Source organism: Petaurus breviceps, unplaced genomic scaffold (assembly GCF_028583685.1).
Source record: "Petaurus breviceps papuanus isolate PSGF00001 unplaced genomic scaffold, PetGlider_PUasm1.0 103, whole genome shotgun sequence".
Taxonomy (NCBI): domain Eukaryota; kingdom Metazoa; phylum Chordata; class Mammalia; order Diprotodontia; family Petauridae; genus Petaurus; species Petaurus breviceps.
Genome location: NW_027185588.1, coordinates 2417871 through 2434986, shown reverse-complemented (window position 1 = coordinate 2434986; position 17116 = coordinate 2417871). Strand labels below are relative to the sequence as shown.

The following is a 17116-nucleotide window of genomic DNA, read 5'->3' as shown; positions in this document are numbered from 1 at the left end:
GATACTCTGTGTTCTAAGGACCCTCCCAACCCTGACATTCTGTGTTCTAAGGGCCCTTCTAGCTCTTACATCCTGTGTTCCAAGGGCCCTCCCAGCTCTGACATCTTGGGTTCTAAGAGCCCTCCTATCTCTGAACATCCTGTGTTCTAAGGGCCCTCCCATCTCTGACATTGGGTTCTAAGGACCCTCCAAGCTCTGACATCCTATGTTCTAAGGACCCTCCCAGCTCTGACATCCTGGGTTCTAAGAGCCCTCCCAGTTCTGACGACCCTTCCCATTGTGACACTGTATGTTCTAAGGAGCTCCCCCCCAACTTTGACATTCTGTGTTTTGAGGGCCCTCTTTGCTCTGATAGTCTGTGATCCTGTTTGTGACTCATTTTTCATGATTATATCTAGTATTGGTTACTTCCTGATGACAACTAAAGTGGATTCCTTAATCTAATTAGTAGGGGCGGCTAGGTGGTGCAGTGAATAGAGCACTGGTCCTGGAGTCAGGAGGACCTGGGTTCAGATCTGGCCTCAGACACTCAACACAAAAACTAGCCGTGTGACCTTGGGCAAGTCACTTAACCCCAATTGCCCTCCAAAAAGCAGAAAAAATAATCAAATTAATAATATGTTCCAGAATTGTACATTAGGACATTAATGTCTGGGAAGGTTTCCCATCAATGATGTGTAAATTCTCACTTAACTCCCTTATGGGATGGCCCATTTTTAATCCTTTCCTACATCACCACCTTCTTCTTGTCTGGAACCTTGAGGTCTGTCATTCTCTATCTGGGGAGGGGGGGTGTCATTTTCTATTCTGTGATGGCGCTCTGTGTTTGTGAGCCATGTGTGAATGTGTACTGTGTGTCTTGGTTCAGACCTATGATATCACTGGGCAGTTAGGTGGTACAGCAGATGGTGGTGGACCTGCAATCAGGAAGACCTGAGTTTGAATCCTGCCTCAGCACTTAGGAACCAGGACAAGCCTCTTGACCTCTCAGCCTTAGTCTCTTCATATGTAAAATGGGGATGAAAACAGCACCTACTTCCCAGAGTTGGGAGGATCAAATGAGATGTCTAAAGTGCTTTGCAAACCTTAAAGTGCTTTGCTCTGGCAAGTTACCCCAGTGGAAAGGCTTTAAGCACAGGCCTTATGAGAGACTCACTGTCTCGTCACCTTAGGTCTAGCCCAACTAAGCTCAGAGAGTCAGGGCTGGCCACTAGGGGATGATCATTAATAACAGCTCACATTTACATAACTTTTTAAACTTTACAAAATGTTTCACATATGTCATATTCTCTTAACACTGTAGGGTAGGTCTAATATTATCCCCATTTTATAGATGAGTAGACTAAGGCAAACAGAAATTAAGTGACTTGTCCAGGGTCACACAGCTTGTAAATATCTGTGGCAGGATTTGAACTCAGAACTTCCAGATTCCAGACCCCAGAGTAGGGACTATATGACCATTTCTTGCTTTTTTGTAGACAGGATTCCTATTCTACTTCAGGTATGACTAGATTGTGTCTGGGGTTTCCTTCAAGTCAATATTCTGTGATTCTTTAAGAAAATAGGACCCCGCCCCCAGTTTAGTATTTGGTCAGGTATCCCAAATATCCTGTCCTTAATATTAATAATGACAAGAGGCTGATAGAGCTAGAAGGGGCCTGAAATACAATCAGGCAGGATTTGAACCTTTGACTTCAGAAGCAGCACTCTTCCCATTGAATCACACTACCTTTTTACTACCTGTTACCCTGCATAATTAACTTAACTTACTAGCTGTGTCACCCCAGGTAAGTTTTTTCACCTTGCTAAGGCTCAGACAATCTCCTCTGGTGTTAGGAAGCCCCCAGAGCAGCCTTCAGCCTTGCTATGATAGACTCGTGGATAATTTCATTCCATTGACAGCTAGCTGGTCTGCATTCCTTCAGTAACTTGATGGATACTACAGATTTGTCCTCTGTGTCTTGTCTCTCAGCCTGCATTGCTCTCCCTGCTCCGGTCCCTGTCCAAAGGTCTGCAACATTGAGGCTGACCGGACCATCGACTCTGTGCATGCTGCCCAGGCCCTGCGAGGGTGCACTGTCATCAATGGGAGCCTTGTCATCAACATCCGTGGTGGCAGTGAGTGTCTGGGGACTGGCATGGGCATGGGAGTTCTGTCCAAGCCAGCATTTATTAGGTGCCAGCTCCATGTGGTGCTTAGAAGTAAGTGAAAAGGTCAGGGGGAGCCTGGGAGGTCCCTCCTGCTCCGAAGTGAGAAGAGTTGGAAATGAGAACAGCAGTACGCTTTTCTTTAGTGCTAGACAGCTAAGAAAGTGCTTTCCATGAGGCCAGCTGTACACATCTTACCAGTCCAGCTATTACCCCGTCCTGAACACCAAAAGAATTCCCCAAAGTCATCGGTCCAAAGCCAAGTGGCAGAGCCAGGATTCTCCATGGCACCCCACAAAACATCCCCCAGGTGACCTGCCAGCTAATCTCCTAGCTGTTCTGACTATCTCCTGGATACCTTCCAGCCAGACTGTTTAATATCACCGATAATGAGGAAATTAGAGCTGAGCAGAAATCATTTGTGTCAATATTCATAGAGAGAGGAAGGCTCAATGATTCGGGCTTGTTGATGGTGTTCTCTCCTCTCCTTCCCCCTCCAGATAACATAGCAGCTGAGTTAGAAGCTAATCTGGGATTAATAGAAGAGATCACAGGGTACCTTAAGATCCGCCGCTCCTATGCCTTAGTATCCCTCTCCTTTTTCCGGAAGCTGCACCTTATTCGAGGAGAGACCCTGGAAATCGGGTAAGCCTGTCTTCTTGGTGCTCTGGACTGTGGGCTTTTGAATGGAGCATTGGCTCCATGTGTGTTGAGGAGGTGGGCTAGGAATTCCTCATGAGGTTTTTAAAAGGGGAAAGGTGTCCTTTTGAAAGCTGCATTGACTATTTGGGGAAATGAATTTGAAGTAGCTTGGATTGGAGTCTCCCAGAAGGTAGGGAACTCATAATTTAATCATGTGTGTAAAGATAGACTCACAGGTCAAGTCACTCAAGTACTGATCCATCCATAAGAATCATTTCAGTTCAGTTCAATTCAGTTCAAGAAGCATTTATGTACTAAGTGCTAGAGATAAAAGGGGGAGGGGGGAAGAAACAGTTCATTCCTTTAAGGAACATAATGATCTTGTAATAACAAGTACACAGAGAAGTCAAAATAAGCTAAATGGGTGATTATGAAAGTGAGGGGACCAAGGAAAGCTTCATGTAGAAACTGACCCTTGGACTGATTGTTGGAGAGAGCGACCCTCTGTGACCCTTCCATGGATCCCTCATTCCCTTTGTAGGCATGTGTGAAACATAGAGACCTGGGTCTATGACTATGCATGCAAATATATACGGGCACACTTCTAGTGCATTCAAAGCATGCACATGTGTTATTTTCTGAGAGCAGACCTTCCATCCGTATGGATCCCTGCCATTCTGTAAGTAGTCATTTATTAAACACCTACTATGAGTCAGTCTCTAAGTAAATATTTATTAGACACTTACTATGTGCCAAGCACTGGAGATACAGAGAAAGTCACAAGGGTGGCCCCTACTCTCAAGACTGTCCCCATGGGTTTCCCTAGCTGAAAACAAACATCCATTTATGGGAGCCGGGTGGTACAGTGGTTAGAGTATTGGACTTGGAAGTCCAGAAACTGCCCCAGATACTTGCAAGCTCTGTGATCCTGGGCCAAGTCACTTAATTTCTGTCTGCCTTAGTTTACTCATCTGTAAAATGGGGATAATAATAGACCTTGCCCTTCTATGTTGTTATGAAGAGATGACATATGTGAAACTTTTTGTAAAGCTTAAACGTTATGTAAATGTGAGCTCTCATTAATAATCATCCCCTAGTGGCCAGCCCTGACTCTCTGAGCTTAGTTGGGCTAGACCTCAGATGACAAGACAGTGAGTGAGTCTCTCAGAAGGCCTGTGCTTAAAGCCTTTCAAGTGTGGTAACTTGCCAGAGCTGGCATTCTCTCATGGCGCCCCGCCTCAGAGAGCTCTGGGTTACTTCTGAGCTGTACATATAGGCAATATGGAGAAGCAGGCAGAGAGCTGGCCAAGGGAGACTTGGGTTCACCTGCTGCCTCTGACTTACATGCACTGACCAGGTCACCCTGGGCAAGTACCTTCACCTCTCAGAGTGATTCATTGGAAGCAGCTGGTGGTGCAGTGGATACAGCTCTGGGTCTAGAGTCAGGAAGGCCTGAGTCTAAACAGATACTCATTAATTGTGTGACTCTGGGTAAGTCACTTAACCTCTGTCTGCCTCAGTTTCCTCATCTGTAAAATGCATATAACATTAGCACCTCCCTCCCATAGTTATTGTGAAGATCAAAAGAGAAAATAGTTGTTAAATGCTTAGCACAGGGCCCTTTAACAAATGCTTATTTCCTTCCCCCTTCAGGCAATTCTCTAAGGCTGGAAACTGCTGATCTTTCTTGGGAGGGGGAATTTCCTCACTGGCAGTACCCTGTTGCAAAGAGAATGATGATGAAAATAATGAGAAATACCAGTGATAACAATAAGTACCATCTTATAACACTTTAAGGTTTGCAAAGCACTTTAGACATCTCATTTGATTCCCACAACTCTGGGAAGTAGGTGCGATTTACATCCCCATTTTATGTATGAAGAGACTGAGGCTAAGACAGGTCAAGAGGCTTGTCCTGGTCCCACAGCTAAGTGCTGAGGCAGGATTCAAACTCACATCTTCCTGATTCCAGGTCCAACACCATCCGCTGCACCACCTGGCTGCCCAGTAATATCATAGGTCTGAACCAAGATATACTATATATGTATACATGTATATGGGTACACATGTATATGTGTGCACACATGCTTCTATACATAAATCATCCCCTGAGGTTCTCCTTTGATGTGTCATCTCAGTGGGGTTTGGCGGCTTCTCAATGGCTGTACCATTAGAAAACCTCTCACGAATCTCACCAGGCTTGAAAGGCTTTACATATAAGACTGATGATGCCCTATTTGTTGTCATTTGGGAACTGTCTTAGTTAAGCTTGGCAAGGTTTATCACTAGGGCTGACTAAGCCCCAGGGACTCTCAAAGACCATCCAATAAGTTGTCAAATGCCGTGATCAGTACTGGGGAGGGAGTGACCCCATGAACAAACATAGGTCCTTGAAATGTACACATCAGTTTCAGAACTCAAAATCCAAAAATGTTTTTTAAAATATAGTACCATGTATTTTTTTAAAAACAGTATCATCTTGCTGACCTTCTCAGTGGGTGGGGGAAGGGCTAGAGAGAGAGAAAAAATTTAGAAATCAAAATTTAAAATAATGTTAAGAATAAATAAATAAATTAAAAGAAATGTGAACGTCAAGCATGCATGCCCTTGTCCTGCACCAAAATTCCTGGTTAAGTCAGTTGGCAAGCATTTAAATGCTTACTATGTGCCACGCACTATTATATAGCCATCAAAGATACAAACACAAAAAACGAAGCCATTCTTGCCCTCAGGGAGCTTACTTTTTATTACAGTCAGACCTGAAATTTAGGAAACCCAGTCTGGTGGTTGTTCAGAAGACTGAGTGGAGGGAGATGAGATTTGAGGCAGGGAGACCTGTTAGGAGCCTATGGAAGTCGTTCAGACAGGAGGTGAGGAGGCCTGGAGAAGGGAGGGCCACACTTCCCAGATGAGCTGGTCCAAGTTACCTCCCACCTCTCCCTCTGTTCCCCTCCACAGGAACTACTCCTTCTATGCCCTGGACAATCAGAACTTAAGGCAGCTGTGGGACTGGAGCAAACACAACCTCACCATCGCCAAGGGGAAACTCTTCTTCCACTATAACCCCAAACTCTGCCTGTCCGAAATCCACAAAATGGAAGAAGTTTCTGGCACGAAGGGCCGGCAGGAGAGGAATGATATTGCGTTGAAGACCAATGGTGACCAAGCTTCTTGTACGTAAGACTTGGTTTGGGATGGACTTCATGGCAGGGAGGAGGATGGGACCCACATATACAGGAACTGTCCCAAGGTGGCTAGTAGCATGGTGGATACCAGGGTTGGCATCAGGAGAGCTCTGGGTTCAGATCTCACCCCTAACTTCTCCTTTGCAGAATGGGAGTATTACCTGCCTTTCTTCTGCCACAGAGGTATTGCTTGGCTCAAATGAGATCCTGCAGATCCATGCAGGGAGTGAGTCATGTGATTATCAGTTGTTCATTACACGGGGTAAAAGGATGACATGGGGCTTGGGGGAGTGATAGTCTTCTTTCAGTTCCACATTATGAGCCGTGATGGCAGCAACCATCAAGCCAGATGAGGAGAATGCGGGTGAGAAGCCAGAGAATAGTCTTGGCCTTGGCTTCTTAAGACATTCATAGCATGGCAAAGTCAGTCATTTAGTCAACAAGCATTTCTTCAGATCTTACTGTGTCCCAGTACACTGGACTAAGTGCTAAGGACACAAAGAAAGGAGAAACCACCATCCCTACCCTCGAGGAGCTTACACTGCACTGGGGGAGACAACATGAAAACAACTCTGTTCACACAAGATATATACAGGGTCGATGGGAGGTGCTAGATGGTGGGAGGTTGGGGCGAGGGCAGGTACAGGAAAGGGCTCCGTTAGAAGGTGAGATTTAAGTCTTGGAGGAGGGGAAGGTGATAAGGTGGAGCATTACTTCTGGGAGTGGGCAGGAGATGGATATAGTGGGAAATAACATAAAGACAGGAGATAGGAAGCAAATAAAAATGCCACATATTTTCTCTGAGAGGCAGGACAGAGCATTGGAAGCTCCTGGAGTCAATGATTGGCCCGGCAGCTGAGAGCCTGGTCCTCTGATGAGTGGTGTGGCATAAATCTCCTAACTCTGTTGTTCCACTGGTTTCCCCTCTCTCTTTGCCTCAGCTGCTGGGGAAGCTAGCTGACTTGATTTCAGAGCTGGGTCTCTAAGGCTGCTGAGGGAATGATGCAACGCTGGGCAGAATTTCCTCTTCAAGTGGGGCCCACTTGCTTGGTCTTTAAGGACACCACAAACCAGGGCCTCGTACTTATTATTAGGAAGTCTTGTTGGGGGCAGCATTAGGAGTCTTGCTGTTTGCTTAACACTTACCTAACTGGAGTGTTAAGTAAATAAAAGGAGCAGGGCTCTTCAGAGCCTCAGAATGGAGGCATGATTCTCCTACTCATCACCCTCCATGGGGCTTTGCTTGTAATAGATGTTCCATTTTGACGTGGGGGAGGGGGATTGTATGAAGGAGTGGGTAACCAAGTGAAAGAGGGAAGGGATGAATGAGGGAGTAGATGGACAAGTGAGAGAATGGGCCAGGGGGATGGAGAGGGGCCTGAGCGATTGTGGAAGGGGCTGATCCGGGGAAAGGAATGAGTCAATTTCCAGTAGTAGCTAATATTTATATAGTACTTTAAGGCTCTCTAAGCCTTTACAAATATTATCTCATTTAATCCTCACTACAATCCTGGGAAGGTGGGTGCTGTTATTATCTCTGTTTTACAAAGTAGGAAACTGAGTCAGATTAAGTGACTTTTCCAGGATCACATAGGCCCAATCAGAACACAGATTTTCCTGACTTCTAGTTCATTACTTTATCCACTGTGTCAACTAGCTGTCTCTAGAGAGAATCCATCTTTCTTTAGGCCTGGAGGGAACTGAACGTGGGCTGCCTGCCTCTTGTTCTCGACCTTGGCGGCTGTGTCTGGGGGAGGGTATTTGTTCTGGCAGATGATGATGCAACTCTATATGGGAATCAGGTAGTGGGTGTGAGGGTGGCTGGGAGTAGAAGATAGTGGGAGACTGGCAAAAACTCTGCCCCAACCTCCAAAGGTCAAAAAGCATTGGAATACCCTGGATGATCTGGGGAAAGGACTGCCAGTGAGGCTGGACATTTGCTGCCTCTCAATTGAGAAAATACTACTACTACTACCAGACATTTACTTAACACTTTAAAATTTGTCCAGGGATTTACTTATCTGCCTCATTTGATCCTCCCAGCAACCCTGGGAGATAGATGTTTCAGGCCTTATTATTCCTTTTTATAGATATGGAAACTGAGGCAGAAAGAGGTATCACTTTGTCAGCTGAGTTGAGGGCGAACTAGAGTGGGGAGAGACTTGAAACAGGGAGAACAGATCTATGCTGGGGTGGTGATTGTGAGTGAGCAGGGAAAAGAAGACATAGAGGAGAGGTTAAGAAGGGAGAGAGACAGAACTGGCCAAGTGACTAGATACATGGGGTGAGTGCAAGTGAGGAATGAAGAATGACACTGAGGGAGGGAGAGAGGAAAGGAGGAAGGAAAGACAAGGAAGAAAAGGAAGGAAGGAAAGGCAAGGAAGGAAAGGAGGAAGGAAGGAAATAAGTGTACTATGTGCCAGACACTGCACTTTACACTTAATAATAATAATGATAATAATAACAACTAAAATTTACATAGCATTTACTACATTCCAGGCACTGTGTAAACACTTTACAATTATTACTTCATTTGGTCTTCACGACAACCTTGTTATCCCCATTTTACAGATGAAAATTGAGGCAGACAGGGGTTAAGTGACTTGCCCATGGTCACACAGTAAGTGTCTAAGGCTGGATTTGAACTCAGGTTGTCCTGACTCACAGTCCAGGGCTCTAGCCACGGTGCCACCTGACTGGGTGGCTGAGAAGGTAGTGGAGGCCTCCATACTAACTGGTTTTGACATTTTGAAGCAGGTCCCCATGAGAGGCATATTTTCCACCCCCACGGACATAGATTTGTGTCATGGTATCTTCTAAGTCACAGACTGAAGGATTAGGGTTAGGGTTAGTGCTCCATCCACTGTGCCACCTAGCTGCCTAATTAATATTAAATTATTATTATTATGCTAATATTAACCATATTAACTTAATATTACTATTAATAGTAATAATAAACATCCACTAAAATATGAAAATAATAACGATAAGCATTCTATCAACTATAAGGTATGAATAATAATAAAAATAATTGGTTAATTGGCTGGTGATTATTTCCATTTCTACAATGTGTTAAAAAACTTACGTTTTCATACATAGCAAACACCTAATAAATATTTGTTTGTAGCGAATTGAAAATAGTATAGAAAGCTCTTTCTTCATCATCATCCCATGAAATAGGTAACAAAAGACATATTCATTTTACTGGCAGGGAAACTGAGACTCCAAGGTAAATGACTGCCCCAGGGTCACACAGGTAGGAAACACTGGACCTAGGATTTGAGCTCAGGTGTCCTCACCACACACTGTCTCTGTGATTTCAGAGGGTTACCCCTTTCCACAGACACTCAGGGACAGGGCAGTTTCCAGAGCCCCCAGGTTTTTCTGTTAATGCTCTTTTTGTACCTGTATTTCCCCAGGTGAAAACGAGCTTCTCAGGTTTTCTTCCATCAGAACTTCTCATGACAAGATCTTACTGAGATGGGAGCCTTATTGGCCTCCTGATTTCCGAGACCTCTTGGGATTCATGCTGTTCTACAAAGAAGCGTGAGTAGAAACATGGATCTGGGAAACCACGAGGAAGCCTTGGGAACCAATTGAGGGTTGCTTGCTACTTCCCCCAGTCCCCAAGCTCACTCATCAAGTGACTGTTGTCTCAGCTATTCCCTAATTTAAGCGTTTGAAAACTAGGAGAAAGACAAGCATGTAGCCATCTGTCCCATGTTTGTTAATTAGCCTTCTGGTCTTGGCTTTTTGGATTATAGCCTGAGTTCTTTTTCTTCCCATCGATTCGTATATATCCTCCCATATTACTCTGACTTCTTCATATTCATCATTTCTAAGAATGAAGCATCTATTAAATGCTTACTCTGTGCCAAGCTCTATGCTAAGTCCCGGGGATGAAAATGCAAAAAGCCAAGATAATCTCTACCCCCAGAGAACCTACACTCTAATAAGGAGAGACAACACATAGAGGGAAGTGGTGGCCAGGAAATTGGTATTTTGGTCTAGAAAGTGACAAGGATGGTGAGTGGAGCCATAGTTCAGTAGATGGTTGTACCTCTTCCAGAAACGAAGGGCAGAGTGGATTTGATTATGGTTCCTGATTTGGAGGATAGGATTGGGAAAATGACCTGGTGTGGGATCCCAAGTTTCTGGTCTGGGACTCAATGTGGTTGTTGAATTTGTTGAAAAGATAGCTGGGGAATAAGGAGTGCCATCAAGCATGACTGAGTCCAGGAGAGCAGTAGGGTTCTGGGGTAGAAGTTCCAGAGATGAAAGAGTTAAAAACTCCAGGACATGGAGGAACCTGACCTTCTCTGGGTCAGGAAGCAGGGTGGCTATTGAAGGCTGACTGTGAACTTTCTTCTGGAGTAATAATATGGACACAACACAGTTGTTTCAGCCATTCCCCAATCAGTGGGCATCCATCCACTTTGTTCCCAGATTTTTGCCACCACAAAAAATGCGGTCATAAATACCATGTGGTAAATATGAGACTTTTTTTTCCTGTCTGCCATTACTCTTGGGTTTTGGCAAATTCTTATATAAGTCCAAATTGTTTTTCAAAGCAATTGAATCATTTTACAGATCCACCAACAGTGTGTTAGAGTGCCTATCTTTTCCCAGTCCTTCCAACATTGACTATTTCCCAAATTCCCTTATGGTCTTGAAATTTAAACTCCATCATAGGCTCCTGATTCAGAGACATGAAATCTTTGTGGAAGGAAGGGAACGTGGGGATTTTGAAATCAGATGCTGACCTTTTCTCTATCCAGTTTATCTCTGAGGTTAGAATGGTTTGAATGGATTGATGATGTTCAGTTGCTTCGGTCATGTCTAAGTCTTTGTGTCCCCATTTGGGGTTTTCTTGGCAGAGATAGTGGAGTGGTTTGTGTTTCCTTCTCCAATTCATTTTACAGTTGAGGAAACTGAGGCAAACAAGGCTAATTGACTTGCCCAGGGTCACACAGTTAGTAAGTGTCTGAGGCCAGATTTGAACTCAGGAAGATGAATCTTCCTATCTCCAGGCCTGGTGGTCTATCCTAGTCAGATAGACTAGCTGACACATAGCTGCCCAAGTTCAAATGAATGAGTCTTTTTGAGGAAGCAGCCTAGCATAAGGTAAAGAGTGTTAGACTTCCAGAGAATTGGATTCCAATCCTGACACTGGCTGAGACTAAATTTTCTCATCTGTAAAATGGGAATAATAACTGTACTCTCTACCTCAATTATAATTTTGCTTTGTTTAAAACATTTTTTAAAAATAATTTTGCTTCCCAGCCCAAGAGTATGATATTTGTATAGTAAAGGACAGAACAAAGTGAATAATAGGTCACTGAAACCCAAGATAAGTAGAGAGTAAAGAATCACCTATGGATAATATAGAGTTCTGGGACTGGAATCAGGGAGAACCAAATTTAAATGTGACCCCAGATGCTTACTAGCTATGTGACCCTGGGCAAGTCACTTAGCTTCTATCTCAGTTTCCTCATCTGTAAAATGGAGACAATAATAGCACCTCCCTCCCAGGATTGTAATGGGGATAAAATTACAATTTGTAATACGCTATGCAAGCCTTCAAGTGTTACATAATGTTTATTATTAATTTGTTACCCTCAGTGAGTTCAGGTCAATGTAACCAGTTAAACTGGCTGACGTGATTGCTGAGCAGAGCTGTCATCAGAGATCTTTGTGAGATCGCGACAGGGTGTTGGAGAAGGGCAAATGAACTATTTTTTTTTTAAAGGAAGAATTTGTAAACTGGTGGCCTATGAATTTGACTTTGCAGATTGTCACCTGAATGTCCTACATTCCTCTTATTTGCTTTATAGAAGGAACGGAGTGACTAGACTCTCATTTTCTTTTTGTTGAGAAACATTTTCTATAATATCAGAGTTACCTGTTGCCCTGATTCTTCTAGAGAACCATAGGGTTAGGGTTCTAGAAAACCAGAGGTTGAGACAGGTCTTCTCCAGAGAGAAAGCTCAGCCTGAACTAGTTGGCTATCTGCTCGTTGGAAGCCCCTGCTTCTAGTCAGCACTCTACCAGAATAACCCTTTATTCTTTGTGTTCTACCAAAGACCTTACCAGAATGTGACCGAGTTTGATGGCCAGGATGCCTGTGGGTCTAATAGCTGGACAGTGGTTGACGTTGAACCCCCAGTGAGGTCTAATGATCCCAAGACACAGAATCAACACCCGGGGTGGTTGATGCGAAACCTGAAACCATGGACCCAGTATGCCATCTTTGTGAAAACCCTAGTCACTTTCTCTGATGAGCGGAGAACCTATGGTGCCAAGAGTGAGATCATTTATGTCCAGACCAATGCCACTGGTGAGTTGTAATTTCATGGACGTGAAAGCCTTTTAGGGGGATTGTCTCAGGTCTGTTATCCAACCCACAAAGGGCAGGAACTCTAGGTAATAATATACATATTTGCAACTGAGCTCAGTGCTTGCTTCCCCCCACACCCACCCCCAATACTAAACATAATGAGGAAATTGTCTTGAGTTACTAAATGGCAGAGAAGAGTCTCTGTCAAAAAGGGAGAGTTGTTCCCTGCACCAAACACACTGGAATTTAGTCAGCTGAGGAAAGTTCTACTTCATTGCAAACTTTTTGCCTGTTTGTCATGTTCCTGATTTGGGTCATTGATAAAGTTCTCAACCTAAGAATGTTCCTTTCTCTGGAATGATCTTTATCTCCATGTGGTTAAGATGGCATCGTGCCATCTTGTATAAAACTCTGATGTTATGCTCTGACTCCCCAAGGAAGGGCTTTTTTGCAAATGATAACTGGGATGGTAATTTTCATCCTGTTTTTAAAAATAGATTTTTTTGGATACCTTTTGTTTTTGTATCACAGGCATTTCTCAATAGCTTTCCTGCTCCACACCAAATAAACGCTCCCTTGTAAAAAAAAAAAATACAAAAAAACAGTTCAATAAAACCAACTTACCCAGTGATGTTGTATTCAGTTCCCTACCATTTATGCTCCACCCCCTCTACTGAAGGGAGGGAAAGATACTTCCTAATGTCTTCTTTGAGGTGAAGATTGGTCTTATAATTACTCAGCATCTGGCTTCATTTGGGCAATGTTTTTGTTTACATTATTATAGTCATTCTGTTTGTTGTTCTCTTGTTTCTGCTTACTAAATTCTTCATCAATTCATGTAAGTCTTCTCATGATTTTATGAATTCCTCCTATTATTTCTTGTGGCACAATAGTATTCCATTACATTTATATACTAGTTTGTTTAGTCTTTCCTTAATAGGCACCCATATTTGCTACCACAAATATGCTGCTATTATTATTATTTTGGTACACGTGGGGCATTTCTTTCTTTTACCTTCTTGGAGTTTAGGCCCAGTAGTAGGATCTCTAGGTCAAAAGTTATGAATGAGTAGCTTAGTCATTTTTCACTCATAATTTCAAAATGATTCCCCAAATGATTGAACCAGTTCACAACCCCACCAATAGTGTATTAGTATGCCTGTCTTCCAGCAGCCCCACCTACATTGACTATTCTGTCTTTTGTCATCTTTGCCAATTTGTTTTCTTCCTATTTGCAGTTCCTTCAGTCCCATTAGACCCAATATCCGTTTCCAATTCTTCATCCCAGATCATTTTAAAGTGGAAACCACCCTCTGAGCCAAATGGTAATATTACACACTACTTAGTGTACTGGGAGAAGCAAGCCGAAGACATCGAGCTCTATGAACTTGATTACTGCCATAAGGGTGAGTAGTTGGACTTCTGCATGTACATACCCACCCGGGCACACACGCATGCCACTCTCTTAGGTCCCCTACATGTTTTACTGAAGGGTCATTATTCACAGAGTGAGTAGTGCAGAACCTTAGAGTTGGAATAATAATAATAACTAAAGTGTAGCACTTTAAAGTTTACAAAGTGCTGCATGATTTATATACATTTGTACACAGATATTACATCATTTGTGGGGGGGGGAATAAGCGTGTGTGTGTGTGTGTGTGTGTGTGTGTGTGTAGCTCACTATGTCAGGCAAGTATATGCATGTATGTATGTAAAGCAAATGCAAATGTATGTAAAATAAAATGCTTTACAAATGTTAATTCATTTAATCCTGTTTTTATCCTCATTTTACAAATGTGGAAACTAAGAAACCTAGAGAGATTCAGTGACTGAGAGGTGGTCAGGTGTTGGAGGCAGGATCTGAATTCTGTTCTTTCTGCCTCTAAGGCCAGTACTTCATCCCCTCTACCATGGTGCCTTTCGGGTCAGCTACATTGGGCCCCTCATTTTACAGAGGAAGAACCAAAGGTTCATTGAGGTCAAGTGACTTGGCCAAACCATATGGGTCTCATAGACCCCTGTATTTGAACCCTGGTCTTCTGACTGAATCTGGCATACTTCCTACTATATCCTACCACCATCAGAATCACAGATCCTTAAAATATGGAAAAGAGATTTTTTTAACTGTCTTGTTTAAATAAAGTGGAATAAGTAGGTTGCAGCTACACTCTCAATAAACAGGTTGATTGCCTTATGCTATATCAATAAAGAGTGACTTCTGCCATTGGTCTTCTCTGTGGACTGAATGGAAGAGCCTGCTAAGATCACTTGGGCCAATCTAAGTGTTCCCCATTTTGTGCTTGGCAAGACCAAGGTCATGAGAGCTTTTCTTTTTTCTTTTCTTTTTTTTGGGGGGAGGAAGGGGAAAGGCAAGACAATTGGGGTTAAGTGACTTGCCTAAGGCCACACAGCTAGTAAGTGTGTCAAGTGTCTGAGGTCAGATTTGAACTCAGGTCCTCTTGACTTCAGGGTTGGTGCTCTATTCACTGTACCACCTAGCTGCCTCTTTCTTTTTTTTTTTTCAATAAGAGCTTTCCTTTACATAAGGACTGCTGAATTGGCCAGGTACTACATCTGGTCCCCAGGAGGGGTGCCCAAAGTATGCAAATCCCACTGGTCCTTTCTCTAAAGAAGTATGGGTGACTTGAGCTTACATTCAAGATCTGAGTTCAGAGTCTGCTATTTTTTTGTAAATCACTATTTCTATGAAAAACACAGAGGAATCTGTTTATGCCCATTGTTAATATAGTTAATTAGTAAGCTAATTATTTTAAAGTGCTTTACCCTTGTAAAATGCTGTATAAAGAACTGGCTATAGAGTGAGCCTTTCATAGGATGGGGGAATCTTGGACCTGAAAGGGATTTCCGATCCTCATCTGAGGCATATGTCCCTCCAACACCATTCCTGAGAAGGGCCATCTGCTGTCTGCATGAAGCCCCAATAGAATGTAAGCTCCTTGAGGGTAGGGATTATCTTGTAAATGTTTGGACCGAATTGAAAGCCTCCAGTGAAGAAGAACCTAACAAGAGAGCATATTCGGACTTCAGACAACTGTAATTTTCCAACCATCAATTCCAACAAGCATCTGTTAAGTACCTGCTGTGTGTAGAGCAGGATGGGATCTCCGAGGTCACCTAACCTCATTCTCTCATTTTACATGTGAAGAAATTAAAACCTAAATAAGAAGGAAGGGATAGCCAGAGTCGCCCAGGATTCAAATCAATATCTCTTGGCTCTAAATGCAATTATCTATGCCAGAATAGCCAGGTTTGGGTCAAGAATCTGACATATTATTACTTGGTTGATTCGCGAGATGAGTTTTCTGTGTATTTTGCCTATATCTGTATAGGCACAAACTGCCCTCTCATTAGAATGTAAGCTCCTTGAGAGCAGGGACAGTTTTTGCTTTTTCTTCCTACCCCACTTCTTACTCCATTGCCTGGCATACAGAAGGGGCCTAATAAATGTTTAGTGATTTATCGATGGGGAGTACAACTGCAATAAGCATTCATTAAAGTGGCATAGATTCATGTTGAAATACCATAAACATACACTAAGAATTAGAATGTCAACTCCTTGAGGACAGAGACCTACCTTTTAACTTAGTAGAGTGACTAGCTCATAGGAAGTGCTTAATAAATGCGTGTTGGTGGATTGACTAATTGCCTGCTGAATGCTATGGGAGATACAGAGGTTTTCTAAGACCTCATGGATCTCACTATATGTAGTAGGATTAGAAACAAAAACTAATGACTGTAATATGCAACCTTATGTTGCCCCTTATAATAGTACAAATCAGAAAAATCCCTTTGGCCAGGTTGTTCCGAGTTAGGAGAATCAGACAAAATTCCACTGAGGAGGTGACCTATGACTTGGGCTTTCAACTCCATGTAGGAATTTGGAGCTGAAGAAGAGAGGGACATTCCAGACACAAGGGAAAGGTCTCTCATATCCTTCAGTTCAAATCTGTCTCCCTATAACAGTATCAGCCCCTCCTGGTTCTGCCCTCCAGGGCCAGCTAGACCAAGTATCCAATCCCTCTTCCACAAGATAGCCTTTGAGTTCCATGAAGACCCATGTCGGGGCCCCCTCCCCCACCTCAAGACTTCTCCAGCATAAGAGAAATATCCCTGGTTCCTCCATCTGTTCTGTTCTGTGGCATGATTTCAAACCAATTGTTCTGTTGCCAATTACTAAGCTAAGTAATGCAGATATGAAGAAAGGCAAAATCTTAAGGTAGCTTAAAGTTCTGTGTCCTCCTCCGCTGTGGATGGCTGTGAGAATGGTTACCTTTGGCCATTTAGACCCAGTAGTGCCTGAATAAGCATCCCTTCGGGAGCATCCCTAAGTAATTGTCCAGCCTTTTCTTGATCTCCAATGACAGAGAAATCACTATCTCCTACAGTGGCCTATTCAACCTTGAGACTGCATTAGTTATTTAGGGAATAAGCATTTTTATAGAGGCTACTATGTACCAGGCATTGTGCTAAGCACTTTACAAATATTATTTCATTTGATCTTCATGCCCTGCAATGTAGGTGCTATTATTATCCCCATTTTATAGTTGAGGAAACTGAGGCAAACCTAAGTGACTTGCCCAAGGTTACACCATTTGTAACTATCTGAAGCAGGTTTTGAATTTGCCTCTTCCTGACTCCAGGCCCAGTGTTCTAGCCACTAGGTCATCAACTGCCTTAAACTAGGGGACAAGAAACCCGATTTTGCCTCTCTGCTTTTTCTACCACTACTTCTCATTCTGCTTGACCTGGAGGGCAAAACTTTCTTCTTTCATGTAACAACTCT

General features: G+C 43.2%; 1 protein-coding gene across 4 annotated transcripts in view; it reads left to right on the top strand.

The window, feature by feature from the left end:
- INSR (insulin receptor) overlaps positions 1 to 17116 on the top strand; it is a 153417-nt gene that overhangs the window by 99654 nt on the left and 36647 nt on the right. For all 4 annotated transcript variants that reach the window (XM_069092371.1, XM_069092295.1, XM_069092218.1 and 1 more), the window contains exons 4-9: positions 1973 to 2118; positions 2649 to 2793; positions 5749 to 5963; positions 9395 to 9521; positions 12059 to 12312; positions 13551 to 13718. In XM_069092371.1, the coding sequence (XP_068948472.1) occupies positions 1973 to 2118; positions 2649 to 2793; positions 5749 to 5963; positions 9395 to 9521; positions 12059 to 12312; positions 13551 to 13718 (1055 nt within the window). The remainder of the gene's footprint in view (positions 1 to 1972; positions 2119 to 2648; positions 2794 to 5748; positions 5964 to 9394; positions 9522 to 12058; positions 12313 to 13550; positions 13719 to 17116) is intronic.